At 41.1% G+C, this 17,176-nt stretch overlaps 1 protein-coding gene across 1 annotated transcript in view; it reads right to left on the bottom strand.

Annotated features, from left to right (window-relative positions):
- crb2a (crumbs cell polarity complex component 2a) overlaps positions 1–17,176 on the bottom strand; it is a 130,633-nt gene that overhangs the window by 14,936 nt on the left and 98,521 nt on the right. The window contains exons 8-11 of the mRNA XM_049603990.1: positions 16,537–17,111; positions 13,631–13,796; positions 4,159–5,029; positions 3,908–4,024 (exon numbers count right to left, since the gene is read on the bottom strand). Coding sequence (XP_049459947.1) covers positions 3,908–4,024; positions 4,159–5,029; positions 13,631–13,796; positions 16,537–17,111 — 1,729 coding nt within the window. The remainder of the gene's footprint in view (positions 1–3,907; positions 4,025–4,158; positions 5,030–13,630; positions 13,797–16,536; positions 17,112–17,176) is intronic.

Genomic DNA, 17,176 nt, shown 5'->3' with positions numbered 1-17,176 from the left:
ACCATACCCTCAATCTAGTTCTTACGTATGGAACAGTCTTTCTACAGAATCCCTCGCTATCGATCATTATTTGATTACTTTAATTAATAATTAATTTCTTTTTACTTGATTACACACCACTCAGCAACAGTTACTATACTAGATGTTTATCAGATGGTGCGGTTGCAAAATTTAAGGAAATTATTCCATCTTTGTTCAATTTAACACCATGTCCTTCAGTAACAGAGGTTTCCCATACCGACTTTAAACTCTCCCGAATTGATCATCTTGTCGATAGCGCCGTAGGCTCGCTATGAACAACACTCAACTCCGTAGCACCTCTTAAAAAGAAGTTAACAAAGCAAACAAAGTTCGCTCCTTGGTATAACTCTCAAACCTGTAAGTTAAAACAAATATCGCGAAAATTTGAAAGGAATTGACAATTAACCAAAGTGGAAAAATCTCGTTTAGTCTGGGCAGACAGTCTCAAAACGTGTAAGAGGGGCCTCTGCAATGCCAGAGCAAACTATTACTCAGCTTTAATAGAAGAAAATAAGAACAACCCGAGGTTTCTTTTCAGCACTGTAGCCAGGCTGACTGAGAGTCACAGCTCTATTGAGCCTTGTATTCCTTTGGCCCTTAGCAGTAATGATTTTATGAGCTTTTTTAATGACAAAATTCTAGTTTGTTCGTTCGTTCTCCCGCCCTACCTACTGCTGCTTTGTCCCCTTTTGTGTTCATTAATTGAGTCCCTTTATTTACCTTATTCTCGTTTTGTTAGGGTTTACTTTAGTGGGTTTTCTTTGATTTTGTTTAAGGTTCAGTTTCCTGGGTTATCCTCTTTTAAATATCTGTTACAATCAACTGGGTTATATTACACTGTTTGTTGGTTTATTTCCTGGTTACTTTATTTCTTTGTTACTTTGTTTACTGATTTGGTTGAGTTCTTTGTTTACTTTACTAGGTTATTGCATCCAGTTATTTGAATACCTTAATTCATTTTGACTATTTTGATTACTTTATTCTATTACTTTATTACATTAATTGTTTGATTACTGGGTTGCCATATTGTATTTCCTTTACCTGTTTATTTGGTTATTTGTTTCTGACCTTTTTATGTATTTAGTCTTTTTCTTTCAAGAGCAGAGCGCCATATTGTTGGGGGGGGGGGGTAAGCACTCGTAGTGAGGTCCTTTCACTCTATGCATATGAGTAAATGCACGGGGACACCCTAGACTGCACCATTTGTTTGCTGTGAGGATTGCTGTGAAGGTTGCTGTGAGGTTTGCTGTGTTGCACCTGAGGTGAGTAGCAGTAGCACCCTGGACCCTCCTCTGTGTAGTTTGCCTCCCCACATGTGGCCTCTGCTTAGTTTTATTTAGTTATGTTTAAGTTGGTTTGGGTTCTTATACAGACTTTTTAACAACTTAACTTTGATAACCTTGATATTGAGGCCTTATTTTAGTGAATAGTAATAAAACTATTATCTCCCTTACCAGCTTTATGTATTTCCCTTTGTTTATTAACATTCCTTTTTCCTCAGCAGCTCCAGTCCCTGTTTGCTTTATTTTTGATCATTATTATTACAGTAAAAACATTTGAGTTATTTGGAAAAATCACGTCTCTGACTCTTCAGTAACGTTCCTGTGTGCCTCCTTATCCATTCCTTCAACATTATTCAAGTTCTAAATGGTATTTCCTGGGGTGTAAGTCCCCAGGTGGTGTTGTCCAGCTTTCTTTTAATCCTCCCCGTAGTGTCCCTTGCCACATATTTAGATTGCTTCTCGCCGATTTCTCCAACAATTGGCCGCAGTGATTTCTTCATCTAACTCATCGTGTCTCTTAGACCCCATCCCAACTAGGCTACTTAAGGAAGTCTTACCTTTAGTTAACACTCACTTATTAGACATGATCAATATATCTTTATTAACAGGCTATGCACCACAGACTTTTAAGGTAGCTGTAATTAAACCTCTCCTAAAAAAGCCCACCCTGGATCCAGAGGTGTTAGCCAGCTATAGACCAATATCTAATCTTCCCTTTCTTCAAAGATCCTTGAGAAAGTAGTTGCAGACCAGCTGTGATTTTCTCCATGATAATAATATATTTGAGGAATTTCAGTCAGGATTTAGAGTGCATCATAGCACTGAGACAGCACTAGTTAAAATTACAAATGATCTTTTGATTGCTTCAGACAAAGGACTCGTCTCTGTACCTGTTTTATTAGATCTTAGTGCGGCATTTGACAAAATTGACCATCAAATTCTGCTACAGAGACTGGAACATTTAATTGGCCTTAAAGGTTCTGCACTAAGCTGGTTTAAATCTTATTTATCTGATCGTTTTCAGTTTAAGGTTCACGATGAATCATCCTTACGTACTAAAGTTTGTTTTGGAGTTCCACAAGGTTCTGTGCTCGGACCAATCCTATTCACTCTTTATATGCTTCCTTTAGGTAACATCATTAGAAATCACTCTAAATTTCCATTGTTATGCGGATGATACGCTATTGTATTTATCGACAAAGCCAGAAAAAACAATCAATTAACTAAACTTCATAATTGCCTTAAAGACATAAAAACCTGGATGAGCACCATTTTCCTTATGTTAAATTCAGACAAAACTGAAGTTATTATTCTTGGCCCCAAACAACTCAGACTCTTTATCTGTTGACATAGTTTCTCTGGATGGCATTGCTCTGGCCTCTAGCGCTACTGTAAGCAACCTCGGAGTAATATTTGATCAAGATTTGTCTTAACTCTCATCCTCTCTAACTCCACTCAGACGCCGGTGTCCACACTCCCCTCCTCCTCTGTTAAATGGTATCTCACAGGTGCACTACGTCATCAAACCATGTTATGTTTGGTATCACAGGATTCAGGAAGCTCTCAGCTTCCTCAGCTTCCTGAATCCGGCATCGTTTTTCTTTTATTTCTTATGGATTTTGCACCAGAGCTGCCTAAACACACTAAGTCCAAAATCGCGATGAGTGGTGACAAGTCATGTCATGCCGTTTTTCAAGGGGAAAAGTTACAGGATTACCCATGATCTCATGCGAGTGGGGACTTAGATCTTTTATAAAAGGTCTCACTCCTATCACTATTTTTGGCTGAGATATACCGCCTAGAAAGTGGGATCATAACTTTCACGCTTCATATGGCTTTATTTGGTAATATTTTATGGTGTTTCTGTGACATCAGCTATCAAAAGCACACCTGATTTCAATAAGGTACAATGTTTTAAGCTGGCTGAGTGTTGTTTGATCACTGATAGTACTGTTTTGAAGCCGAGTGAGCGCTCTCCGCAAGGGATGTGAGGACTCTAAAACTTCACCAGGGCCTCCATCGGCATATGGGTGAGTAGATAATGGCTGAATTTTCATTTTTGGGTGCACTATCCCTTTAATGAACAGACAAAGTTCATACAGTCGGATACAATGATCGCAGTGTTAACAGCTTTTTAATGAGGAAAAATACCCTCACTGACGTGCATTTGTGTTACTATGGTTACATGTATATATGGCCTTATCAGGATCTATCATGAGATTGCAGACAGAGTTCACTATCAACAGGTGGATTTATTATTGGTCTGGTTGTTGCTAAAATAACATATCAGCTATCATAAAGTCCTGTGGTTGGTTTTGTTTTCTTTCGCACCACAAATAAACTGCACCAAAGTCGTTTTAAATGAACCAAATAGGTTAGGTGTGAAAGCATCCTCAGAAATGGCAGAAAGGTTTATCAAAACCTGTTGAAATATAAACGCAGTTGATATTCCCTGAGACATCAGCATGAGGATTGCTAGAAACCATTCAATTAAGCAAAAAATAATAATTTGGGTGAAGTGACCATTTTGGACTTTTGCATTCTAATACATGAGGTTTTGGTACAAGCATAATAACAATCAAATTAATCCAAAATGAGCTCACCTGCTACCTGTAAATCCTGGCACACATGTACAGTTAGCTCCCCACAGCCCATCATTGCAGACACCATCATTTTCACACTGGACATCCTCACCACACTGTATTGGAGGATAGTCCCACCTGGAAGAAAAGGTTTGAAACTTTGCTTCAGTGAATGATAAATGAAATGTTGTTTTGTGTGGGCACTGTATGCTTAAACTACAGTTAGCTTCGCCTGTTCAAACCAATAAATAAAGGGATGAGTGAGTACTCACTGACAGAGAGGGCCACTGTAACCCTTGGGGCAAATACAGGTGTACATGTTGGGTCCATCCTGACAGGTGCCTCCATGTTCACAGGCATGATGCTCACACTCATCTAGATCCTCATCACAGAGTATGCCAGCATATCCAAGGTGGCAACGACACTCAAAACCAGCTAAGTAGTCCTTACAGCTTCCATGAACACAGGGCTGAGATGAACAGTCATCAGTGTCGATCTCACACAGTTCCCCATCCCAACCTAGGTCACAGATACAGAGGAATTTATTAAAGATGTCTTCACAAGTGGCTCCATTTAGACAAGGATCTGATTCACAAACAGGGGCGCTGCTACAACCCAGATGAATCTTTGGTTTTCCAACTAAGTGGAACTGAGATGGCTGCGGGGCTTTATAGTCATCCACAAAAGGGAGGTAGACTCTGCCAACCCTCACTGCACCCAAGCAGCCAGTAAAGCTCTCTGCGATAGCCAACATGGCTCCTTTTTCATTGAGAAAGCGAAGGCTTCCTGTACGCTCCGGCATGCTGCTGGCGTCTGTGATCCCATCCACAGTGATGACCCAGGGAGAGGCTTTGTGCTTCTTCTCAGCCATTGAGATGTTGACACGGTGCCAGTTCCCGTCAGCCACTCGACGAACACCTGTAAAGGTCAGTGTCTCGACACTGTTGCCAATGTGGATCTCCACTCGCACTGAAGAGTCCAGCAGCCCTACCATCAGCAGGTCAGAGCCCCAAGAGGCCCTCAGGAGCACAGCGTTCTCTGAATGAGTGCGCATCTCCATGTATATGTCAGAAACAGGTTCAGCCAGGGAGCCTCCAGCACTGTAGTGCACAGGGTTGTTCTCAAACGTGGCATTGTAGACACCTAACAGTCAACATGGAGAAATATTTGTATTATTATTTTATTGTTTTAATTTCATTTATTGTAAGGAACACTGACAATTTAGATTTGCACTTGTTTGCTGCAGAGTCAATAGCCATTTAACCAGGTAACTACTCAACACGCATCTGGTGTGTGACACATGCATTCACCTTCCATCTCACGGTCTCACTCTGCCCAAACAATTCTCACACCAGTGACGAACGTTGAAAAAAAGGCTGGCAGCTGAGTATTTTCAAACAGCTGGCGCGCCGGGTGGGCGGAGTTGAAGTTTGCAGCCAGACTTCAGAGAGGGGAGAGGAGAGGAGAGGGGCAGACTCCACCTCCATCCCATGCCGGGCGTCAATGTCCACTGGAACTTTAGCAGCACGCACGCGAGGGGCTGGAATTGTCGGATTGCGAGATCATAATGTCACGCAATAATTTGCAGAGAACCTTGAGGTATAAAGCAGGGCTGGACTGGGACAAAAAAATAGCCCTATTTTGGCCATGGCGGCCCTTTATGATTGGTGAAATATCATACGCACACACTGCGCTGTTACCAAAATTAAAATAAATCCCAGTAGTACCCTACATGCCCTGGAAGAGAGTACCAAGGCTAGAAAATCAATGTGCTCATTCACTACTCATATACATCCTGGTGGTAGTAACAGTTAGATGGCCACAGAGTACACAATGCCTATGGTGAAAGCACTTGCCAAAGAAACTCTACAAGGTTTATCAGTAGCTATGTTTCCATCCAAAAGTGAGTTGAATCATTGGGAAATGCATATTAAAAGAAATATGAATTCTGTGTGTTTCCATTAAATGTACGGTCTTTGGTGAAAACTACGTACTCGCGCGAGTTTTCCGCAGAACCGGAAACAAAACAAGTCTTGCATTCTTCTTCTACGTTTTCTAGTGGTTGGCAACCAGCTTGTAAATGCATTACCACCTTCCCAACCCGGAGTGTGGATATCACCATGGAGAGAGGTGCGCTACGTCAGACTTAATTCGAACATAACTGTTTCCATCCCCCGTTTTGCGAATCAACCAAAACCCGGCTAAAGCGAGCGTATTTTAGTTTGTGCAAATCAGGGGATTTTAATTCGAATTTTGGCATTTCCATCATAATTTTCCAATGCGATACTTCTTAACAGGCTGATGGAAACATGGCTATTTCAATTTTTAATAAAATGTGTGCAAGTACAAATAAGATACATAAATGCTGGCATTTTTTGTCCCAGTCCAGCCCTGTACACAGGTCATTAAAGTCCTTGAATTTATCTATTTCTGTATGAAACTGCATGAAAATAGGATTTCTCGGTGTGAATTTCAAAATTTTCTTGGGGAACCCCGAACCCTCCTTGAAATCTTTCTGTTTGTCACAATGGGACATATTACTGGATTTTTTTAAGCAGATGACTACACTACCATAGATTGATGTAATCGACCTTGATCTGCGCCATAAAACAAATATACGTCTATGGATGTATGTGGGGCTTAGGCCTATAGATATGAATATGTAAATGTACACTCATTTCTTCTGTTTGCCACATGTGCATATTAACTCTTTCAAGGTAAAAAAAAAACAAAAACGTGCCGTCATGTCCACGTATGTTCGTGACCACGCACGCACAAGCAGATATTACGTCACAAGCTAAAATCTCACTCCAGCCCTCTGACCAAAGTTGGCAACCCTGACTTACTGTACGTTCACACCAAAAGCTGCCAGAGCTGCAAAGGCGTCAGGTCTAATTCATTTTCAATAGATAGTGGCAACCAGAGGCATTCTGATCTGCAAAAGTGATGAGTGGCGGCGTTCGGCGAATTGCGCTGCAACTGAAAGTTGAACACTGGTTAACTTTATGTAAATTAGCTATGACGCGTTTGAGCTGCAAATGACCAGGTACCAATTGAAAAGTAGATGACCATCGCTTGTGTTGAACCCAGACAACATCCTTTGTTTACAGCTTTGGGGGGGAATAACAAATCAAAAAATGTTGCTCATATTCGGTTCGGGTTCGGCCCACTTGACATGCTGCTGTGTTGTGCTACGGTGTATTCAAGTACTGGAATTTGTTATTTATGTCACAATGCCTGAACGCAACACAGGCTTTGTGTGTTTTTAATGTTTAATGTCGGACCTATTTAGACTGTTTATCCTGTTTTCATTGTCCAAACGTGAAAGTTTCTGTACTCAGGCAAATGCACGAAGTCACATTTCTGTGCTCCAGCCAGTAACCTGCTTTGAGGCTCCTTTAAATTGAGAAGCATAATCAAACATTCAGAATTTGATGTCACAAGCACGAGTATTTTACCAGCGGCGCTGCTAGAGCGAATTCAGCTATTTTGCAGCTCTGGCAGCTTTTGGTGTGAACGTACAGTTAGGGTATGTTCCGATCAGGGGCATTGCTAGGAGTTGAAAACATCTGGGGCTTTAGCCCTGAAGTGAGAACAATTCCTTACCCGAGGGTTCGGGGGTTTGTCCCCCGGGAAAATTTTTGAATAATTCCATGTGATTTTAACGTATTTTGACAAAGAATGAGCACTCGTTTTCTATTATTGGGTTGCCCAAATTGTTGGTTAAAACCTGTTAAACCAGAAAGACTTTGAGAACGACTTTGCAAACTGTGTGAAACAATGCACTAATCACGAAGAATATGCTGCACTAGGCCTGTCTCTATATGCAATAAGTCAGTTAATTGCACGGTAAATTAAAAGGGCGCGATTAATTGCCATATTCATGCGTGTTTGTTTTCCTTGTCTCTCTCCACCAAAGAGACTGGATGACAAGAGTGTTCACTGCCATGCATCGTCTGGCAGCCAGGTGAGTTGGTTCATTAATGTAATGAACGGAGGGAAAGCTCTTGTCATGGAGTGTCTTTGATTCTGTGGGGGAGGCGGGGTTATGGGCTACACACACACACACACACACAGTGCAATCTTCGTGAGGGGGAGACAAGGCAGAGAAAAAACAAACAGTTGAGTGTAAGAGAAAGACATGGAACTTGTTCCTAAACCAAATGCCATGGCCCCTGTGTGGGAGTGTTTTGGATTTAAACCAAATGATAGAGGGGAGCCCAGTAATTTGGATGAGCTGGTGTGCCAGGTTTGTTCTAAAAACATCTCACAAAAAAGAGCGAATACGACCAACCGGATCGGAGTGGCAAAATGCAGCATTTTCAGGACATCACTTTTAACATTTTTTGAGAGGACGAAACGCTTGATGTTTCGCTAAAAAATGACATGTCCCCAGCAAAAAAAAAAAAAAAAAGAAAGAAAGGAAGAGAAAATCGCAGGGCCGTCAGGAGCAAACTGCCACAAACAACTAGAAGAAGTAGTAAGCCATGTTCTAAGCGGGATAATGTATAGTGAGCTGGTGACAGTTGAAAAATAACTCCCTTCAGGGGAATGGAACCCAGACGCACACTAAACATTATCCCTTACTTCACATTTAGATGTGTGTGTGTGGTCAGTTTGGAGTGGGAAATACATGAAAAAAAAAACCCGAAATGGACAGTTGTATGTGTATATACTTAACATCATTACGGATTAACAGAAACAAAAAAATCAAACATATAGTCATGTACATATGCCATGTAAGCTGGTGTGAAAGTGAGTGTGTTGTGTGATGCTGTGCTGCTTGCGTTGCTGTATGTTGTTGTGTTCCCGTGCTGTGCCGTGGACTTTAAGTTGGAAACAAGGTGCTTTATTAGTAAAAAAACCAAACAACAACAACAAAAAACGGAGGCTTAAAAGATTCGGGGCTGAGCCCGAAAGATCTGGGGCTATAGCCAGGAATGACTAGGTCTAATGACGTCCATGGTTCTGATCCAGAGTAGGCTACTGAAGTGATGATGACCAAATGAACTGAGAGTCCAGCATTTACATAGATTTTTTTTAAAAGGACTTTCTTTACCTGAGAAATTTACCTGTGAGAACTTTTCACTTTCTCCAAAGTTCATGAAGTGACAGTTTCAGATAAATAGTAAAATCCAGAGCCTGTATTTACCAAACATTTCAGAGTAGAACATCACTCCTTCCTCTGCTATCATTCAGGAGAGCTCCAGAGGAGTCCTAACTTGCGGGGAGCTGCAGGAGCTTGTGTTGAGGCAGAGAAATTTCACAGGAGGAGAGATGTATTGGAATACCTGATGGGATGCAGTGAATACACTGTCTATGCAGAAACAGATTTTTTTTGGAACAGGCAATGTGCAGCTATGAATCTACGTGTTGTAATATAGATGAGATGTCCCAAATAGATTATTTGCTTATCTAGCATACATGTTATTCGAAGTTTAAAATACTTAGGGGTCCTTATCAATCCTTCCCTTGACACACTAACCACTAATAACTACAATAAAGTGCTGAATGATATAGATTAGGAGATGGGGCACACTCCCTGCATTATTTCATTCTACACTTGCGCTTATTAAAATTAATGTATTGCCATATATTAATTTTATCAGCTCAGTGATACCTTTAGCTCCACCATATCACTACTGGAGGAAGTTGCATTCGGTCATCAGCATGTATTTAAAAAATCCTAGAATCAAAGCCTCTACTTTGCAATTATCAGGAGGTGTTAACCTACTTAGTTTTGAATGGTGTTTTGCCCTGTGTCCCATTGAAGATCAATTAACATATCCACACAGCCTACCAAATTTGATATACTCCAACATATCCTATAAGAAAGTTAAACGGGATTTTGGGCCAATTATATCATCCCTATTCACTGTTTGGCAAAAAGTGTCACAGTTTGCGAAAATACTCAATGAATTCTTTTGTCAACCTCCAGTTTTTCATAACTATTCTATTTTGGTAGATGGGAGGCTCTTTTTACAGTGGTGGTTTTACAGTGATAAAGGTATTCATACTATAATGTTCAAGACATTATTCCCTATAATGTTCAAGACATTATAGGGCAACAAGGCCTCCATGAGTTCTAAGACCTACAAAAGTCTTATAACTTCTTGTTCATCTTGTTTAATCTGGGAAGAAAGTCCCAAAACGTGTAAGAGGGGCCTCCGCAATGCCAGAGCAAACTTTTACTCAGCATTAATAGAAGAAAATAAGAACAACCCCAGGTTTCTTTTCAGCACTGTAGCCAGGCTGACTGAGAGTCACAGCTCTATTGAGCCTTGTATTCCTTTAGCCCTTAGCAGTAATGATTTTAGTTTAGTTAGTTTATTTTTTTTGAACTATTAGAGGCAAAATTCATGACCTCCTGCCCTCAAACTGAACCAATCTGCCCTCAAACACAGCTGTAAGACCTAATATATATTTGGATAGCTTCTGCCCGATTTCTCTTCAACAAGTGACTGCAATGATTTCTTCATCTAAATCATCAACGTGTCTCTTAGACCCCATCCCAACTAGGCTACTTAAGGAAGTCTTACCTTTAGTTAACACTCACATATTAGACATAATCAATATATCTTTATTAACAGGTTATATACCACAGTCCAATTGTATTTATCGATGAAGCCAGATGAAACTGATCAATTATCTAAACTTCTGTTCTTGGCCCCAAACAACTCAGAGACTCTTTATCTGATGATATTGTTTCTCTGGATGGCATTGCTCTGGCCCCTAGCATTACCGTAAGAAACCTCGGAGTAATATTTGACCAAGATTTGTCTTTAATTCTCATTTAAAACAAACCTCACAGACTGTGTTTTTTCATCTGTGTAATATTGCGAAAATTAGGCCTATCCTGACCCGAAAAGATGCAGAAAAATTGGTCCACGCTTTTGTTACCTGTAGTCTGGATTAATGTGACTCCCTATTATCAGGCAGCTCTAATAAGTCTTTAAAAACTCTCAAGCTAATTCAGAATGCAGCGGCACATGTACTAACAGGAACTAAGAAACAAGATCATATTTCTCCTGTTTTAGCTTCTCTGCACTGGCTCCCTGTAAAATCCAGAATTGAATTTAAAATCCTACTCTTAACTTACAAAGCTTTAAATGGTCAGGCTCTGTCATATCTTATAGAGCTCATAGTTCCCTAATATCCCACAGGAACACTGCGCTCTGAGAATGCAGGGTGCGTGGTCCCTAAAGTCACCAAAAGTAGATCAGGAGCCAGAGCCTTCAGCTATCAGGCTCCTCTCCTGTGGAATCATCTTCCTGCTGCCGTCCAGGAGGTAGACACCGTCTCCACATTTAAGACTAGACTTAAGACTTTCCTTTTTGATAAAGCTTATAGTTAGGGCTGGCTCAGTTTTGCCTTGTACCAGCCCCGAGTTAGGCTGACTTAGGCCTAGTCTGCCGGGGGACCTCCTATAATACACCGAGCACCTTCTCTCCTTCTTTCTCTCTCTCTCTCTCTCTCTCTCTCTCCTTTGCTAACACTCATGTCCTGTTACTGCATCTCGCTAACTTAGCTGTACTGCATGTCATTAACTCGGCTTCTTCTCTGGAGCCTTTGTGCTCCACTGTCTCGCAGGTTAACTTATATCGCAGCAGTGCCTAGATAGTGTGACGTGTGTGGTTATGCTGTTGCTGTGGTCCTGCCTTATGCATCCTGCTGCTGTTATCATTAGTCATACTTCTACTGTTATTATACACACATGATTATTGTTACATATTATGTATACTATCAGATATTAATATATACTTTCAACATATTGTACCACAATAGTTATAATTAGAATTATAATATTATTACTTTAATTAATGTTGTTGTAAGCTACTGTCATTACCGTCTGTCTTGCATCTCTCTCTGTCACTGTCTCTCTTTCTGTCTCATTGTGTCATATGGATTACTGATAATTTATCATGTTCATCTGTTCTGTATGACATCTATTGCACATCTATCTGTCCTAGAAGACGGATCCCTCCTCAGTTGCTCTTCCTGAGGTTTCTACCATTTTTTTCCCCCCTTAAAGGTTTTTTTTGGGGGAGTTTTATCCTTATCCGTATGTTGTTAAGCCCTCTGAGGCAAATTGTTATTTGTGATATTTGGCTTTATAAATAAAATTGATTGATTGATCTTACAGCTGCTAAAAGAATGGTAACTTGTTGCTGGAAACAACAACATACACTGTCAATGGGGAAATGGCTTTGCTCATACTGGGGCATTGTGCAGTTGGAGCTCTCTACAGCACAACTACATGATGCCAAAACACAAAACATTGCCAGCTAGTCAAAGCTACTTGAGAAGATAAGTGTTTTACTATAAATATTTGTGGTTTAGTGGTTCTTTCAGTTTTATTTTTACATATTTTACCTGCTTGTTGACTCTTTCTTATATTATATATATAATTTCTTGTACATGCTATACATGCTACAAATACACAAACGTACATAAGATATGTGTAATTTTTTTTGTCAATTTCACATACATATATGTTACGAATATCCTTGGCTTTTTTGTGGATATCATCATTTATGATGGATGATTACCTAGCACAATTAGCAAAATATGCACAATATATACAATACTGTTATGTAATTGTTGTTGGGATAGTATGACTGTTTTGTTTGTTGTCATCGTGGCTGTCAAGGCATTTATGGCGCAGTTGCTGAGTCCAAGACAAATTTCCCTTAGTGGTACTTGTTCGGCTGATATAGCCATTGTATAATATTTACCTTTAGAGGAATTACACTTTTTCATGTCATTATTTTGTTTGTATCTGGATGTTTACATATGTATTTATACTTGATCTGTTCAGTATTTTTTTGATCAGTCACTGTTGAGATAGTTTTTGACATACTAAGGTTGGTCATCTGATTATTTTAATTTTAATTTAATTGGATTGTAGGCTCAGCATACCTATTGGCCACTCTTTGTATTGTCTCTATATCTTGTTCTGTGGATCTTTGGGTCCGATTGGATGATTGATTGATTCATGCCAGCTGGAGTGATTCAGCAAGGTCCTGGCTGTTAGATATGTGGGCTATACCCACTTTGTGCATTGAAGTTGAGGAAAGCCAAGTGCTGAAATGCTGTGCGTTATTAAAAGACTGATATATATGATATTTGTGAGTGCTGACATTTGGATTTATTCAGTTTGTGAGTTTTGGGTCGGCACCCTGTGATTTTTCAAACGGTGAGTCGAGCACGTCAATTCTTTTGTTTTGTAAATTACAATGTGACCACTACTCAAACCATCAATACAAGACCCTGAAATAGCTCCATGGAACAGAATTACCTTCCCTGCCAGTGCATGCAGTATTAACCTCAGGCTAGGTCTATAAAGATGGTCATACACTCCCACATACCCACTGTGATTAAAACTGGACAGATGGTTGACACTGTGTGTTTCAGAGGGAGTGTGCTTGTAAGAGGAATTGATAGTCTCCAAAAAAAATATCACCAAATAATCTAAAGCATACAGAAAGTTATCATTTTAAAATCATAGGAAAACAGTCAACCCTGGGGGAAAAAAGCCCTGTCTAAATTGTCAAACTCCTTAGATGTTATTACTACTAATAACTACTATTTACATGCTGCTTATATAGTAAGAAAATCTTCACAACTCATAGGCCATGATCAGAATTAGGACAACAGATTGGATGTATAGGGCACTGGAATTTCCCACAGAATACATCTTATGTCTAACCAGCTACAGCTATAAAATGATTAAGATCTTCTCACATTCATATCCGTTATGAAGGTCCACACAATGGCCGCCATTGACACAAGGATCACTAACACACCACACACGTGTTTCACAGGTCTTTCCGGTGTATTCCTCTGGACAGGAACATGTAAAATCGTTGAATGTGATGGTGCATTCCCCTCCATTTTGACAAGGCTTCATCTGAAAAGAGAAGCAAACGGATATGATACAATCCAGATAGGGATATGATACAATCCAGACACAAGGAACAACAGTTCTTAAACTGTAAAGTTTCAAACTGTTAGCTATGGTACTCTATGTCACCTATCCAAAACTGTTAAGGGTTAAATTCTATGTCCTGCTTAGGCGGCTGCGAATGTCTATATTTCAGTGAATGAATGCATTACAATGAATGCATTGTCAAGGTCAGAAAGGTTCCTCTTAAAATGACCAGGTATTCTTCAAAGGTTAGCTAGAATTTAGAAAGTTGCAGGTTTAGCAACTCCTAAACAGAAAAGAACACACCCACAGAGGTGTGTCCTCTGTAGGCACAGTTGGCACAATTTCTGCATTCATACATGGTAGAGTGGGAGAGCTTCCTGTTTTTGTTGTCAGCATGATTCCAAGATGGTTGATCCCATTTTTAGCAGTAGTCACATCAGATTAATGGAAATGAAGCCTAAAGTGGCCAAAAACATGTTTTGAGAGATCACAGTGACCTTGCTTTGACCACAAAATTCTAATCAGCTAATTCTTGAGTGCAAGTGGACTCCAAGTGGCCAAATTTAAACAAATTCCTTCAAGGTGTTCTTGAGATATTGTATTCACGAGAATGAGAGGGATGAAAAATCAAGGTGATCTTGATCAATCTAATCAGTGACTTTTCTTCTGTTATGTGTGAGCATAACAACACAGCAATTACACTTAGGGCACCCACAGGCCCAGAAGCGTCTCTGGATAGACAGACAGGCAGAACATGTCACATAGGTAGGCTCATGGTTGTACTAGCACCCTAATTCACAATATAACAAAATGTTAAATTATCACGTAATAATGTGAAACATTTCACGTTATTACGTGATATGGGATCACATAAATAATATTGTTATTATTTAGCACCGCAGCACCTCCACGGACTATTACATCTAGACGGTCCCGGTGTCGCAGGCTCCACTTCACTCAGCTGCCCGATAAACCCGCTGCTTCTTCCTACTTTAACCTGAATAACAAACCGGGGCTCGTTGCTCTGGTTGGATCCAAACGGAGAACCGGGGCTAGCTCAGAGACTAGCGGAGGCTAACTGGCTGTGCTTCCCTCCGGTTATGCTGCGGCTAACGCTCCGCTAGCCGCTCCCAGCTAGCTCCGGTTTCTTATTAAGGTTAAAGTGGGAAGAAGCAGCGGGTCTGTGGGCAGCTGAGTGAAGTGGAGCCCGAGGAGGGAGCCCCGGTTTCACTACAGGCAGATTCACTTGCTACAGGGGCGAGGAAATAAAACCTGAACTGCCAATCTGAAAAGCCGCCGATGCCGAAGTGCAGACGGTGCAAAAAACTAGGCTGACAGACACTCACCGACAGCCCGACTGTGGTCGACAGCCGACCGTCAACTTGGTGTGTCAGGACCTTTATGTGTCATAATCAGGTTGTCAGAAGCAGTGAAATCTGCGTCACACTTGTTATCAATTGTGACAGTTAGGGCTGGGTGATATGGCTTAAAAAAAAAAATCTCAGATTTTTTCACAAAAAATCCGATTCACGATTTAAATCGATTTTTTCCCCTCCTAGTTAAAAAAATAAATAAATATTTGCGGCCTAGTAGCACATACCTGGGGTCCAAAACTCTCAGCATGTGAATAAACCCCAGCTTTTCCACGGTAGCCTATATATGGGCACCATATCTCTTGCAATATACATGGCGACTGCATCCGTGATCACGTTCCCTACCATCATACTGGATCACAACGGAAGTCATTTAAGGTTACTTTTCCTATAGAACAGGTCTATACCTTGTCCTTTTATTAAACAAACTAAATAGCCTTATGTTACAAACTGAGCCTGATGTGTGTGGCTTGTGTGTGGCTTGTGTGTGTGTGTGTGTGCGTGTGTGCGTTTGTGTGTGTGGAGGTGTATATGTGTGTAGTTGATGTAGGAGGTATGAGACGTTAGTGCGCCGGGTGTGGTGTGTGACGTCAGACCGATGCGCCCCAGGAAGAAAGTGAGGCACGTGCTATGTTTATTTACATCATGCAGCCACAGTGAAGAAGCCTACACAGTTCTGCATGCTGTTTTTGAGTTATTTCCCTCTATGTAAAAGTCAGACACTGATGAGAGAGGCTGTGCATCATCCCTGCAGTGCTGAAAATAAAGTGCCATTCTTTAATGCAGACGAAGTCCTGTTGTTTGTTGCCACAACGAGCTAACACAAGCTAAAGGAGCTAATGGTCTTCGGAGGTCCCTTTACTACGGTTCGGGGGTCTGCCAGCTTGGCGTTGGTAACACTTATTTATCTTATTTACACAACGGCATGTCATTTATGTCCCTACACGGTGCGCGTCTAAAATCCTCCTCTGCTCTCTGTGTCGTGCACGGCAGAGTTCAGCCCTGATGCACACACACACACACACACACACAGACACAGACACAGGTGTGCACACAAAAGCGCTGAAGAACTCGTTCCCTTTCTTGAGAATGAGTTCTTGGTTCTTCCCTACTCACTGCCATGTTGTTTGTGTATCAAGCGTGTGGGGGGGAGGGGTGAGCCCACTCTGAACTACGGGAGCCCAGCGTGGAGCGACGGTGGCGGATTTTAAATAGAAACTCGATTTTCATTAAAACAAATCAGCCTAAACTACAAATTTGAATTAATCGATAAAATCGATTTATCACCCAGCCCTAGTGACAGTACTACTGTAAGAAATAAAGCAGAATAAAGTACTGTGTTCTACCTTGCAAGTATCATCACTGATGCAGCCATTTTTTACATTTTCAGCATCATTTGGTAAATACACTTCTTCCTCATCCGAGCTGTTCCAGGCATCCACATCTAGATGAACTGAGTCCAAACGGAGGTCCTGCAGGCAACCTTTGTAATGCCCTCCCCACACGTCAGAGTCCCAGTCTCCTGGAAGTCCTCCTACAAAGGCCTGATCCCCGCTGTAAATATTCACCTCAGGGATCTGTCCTATTCCATAACGAAGGCCTGCATGCTCAAAGGTCACCTGTCTGTGTTTGACTTCCACCTGTAGAAGCTGCTTCTCGCCAGTAGTGACAAATATGGGAGCTGTCAATGGGGCACTGTTGGTCAGAGAGCTGACAAATACCCTCCCCATCCCCAGGTAGATGGAGAAGTAGACCTCTCCTCCCTCTTCCTTTGTGGGTCTCCTCAGCTGGAACAGCAGTCCGTCTGGCTTCAATGACCTCAGGAAGAAGGACACGTTGAAGTTGCTCCCGTAGCTCTTACCTACATCATATGTGCTGAAACTCCTTGTGTCCTCATGGCTGTATGTCCATGAAGGGTATTCTGACAGGAAACAATTGGAAGTTTGGGTTAAACAAAAAAAAAGGACTGACACAGTTAATAATAAG

This window comes from Epinephelus fuscoguttatus, linkage group LG18 (genome assembly GCF_011397635.1).
Source record: "Epinephelus fuscoguttatus linkage group LG18, E.fuscoguttatus.final_Chr_v1".
NCBI classification, from domain to species: Eukaryota; Metazoa; Chordata; class Actinopteri; order Perciformes; family Serranidae; genus Epinephelus; species Epinephelus fuscoguttatus.
Note: the sequence above shows the minus strand (reverse complement) of the source record. Positions and strands in the feature narration are given on the sequence as shown.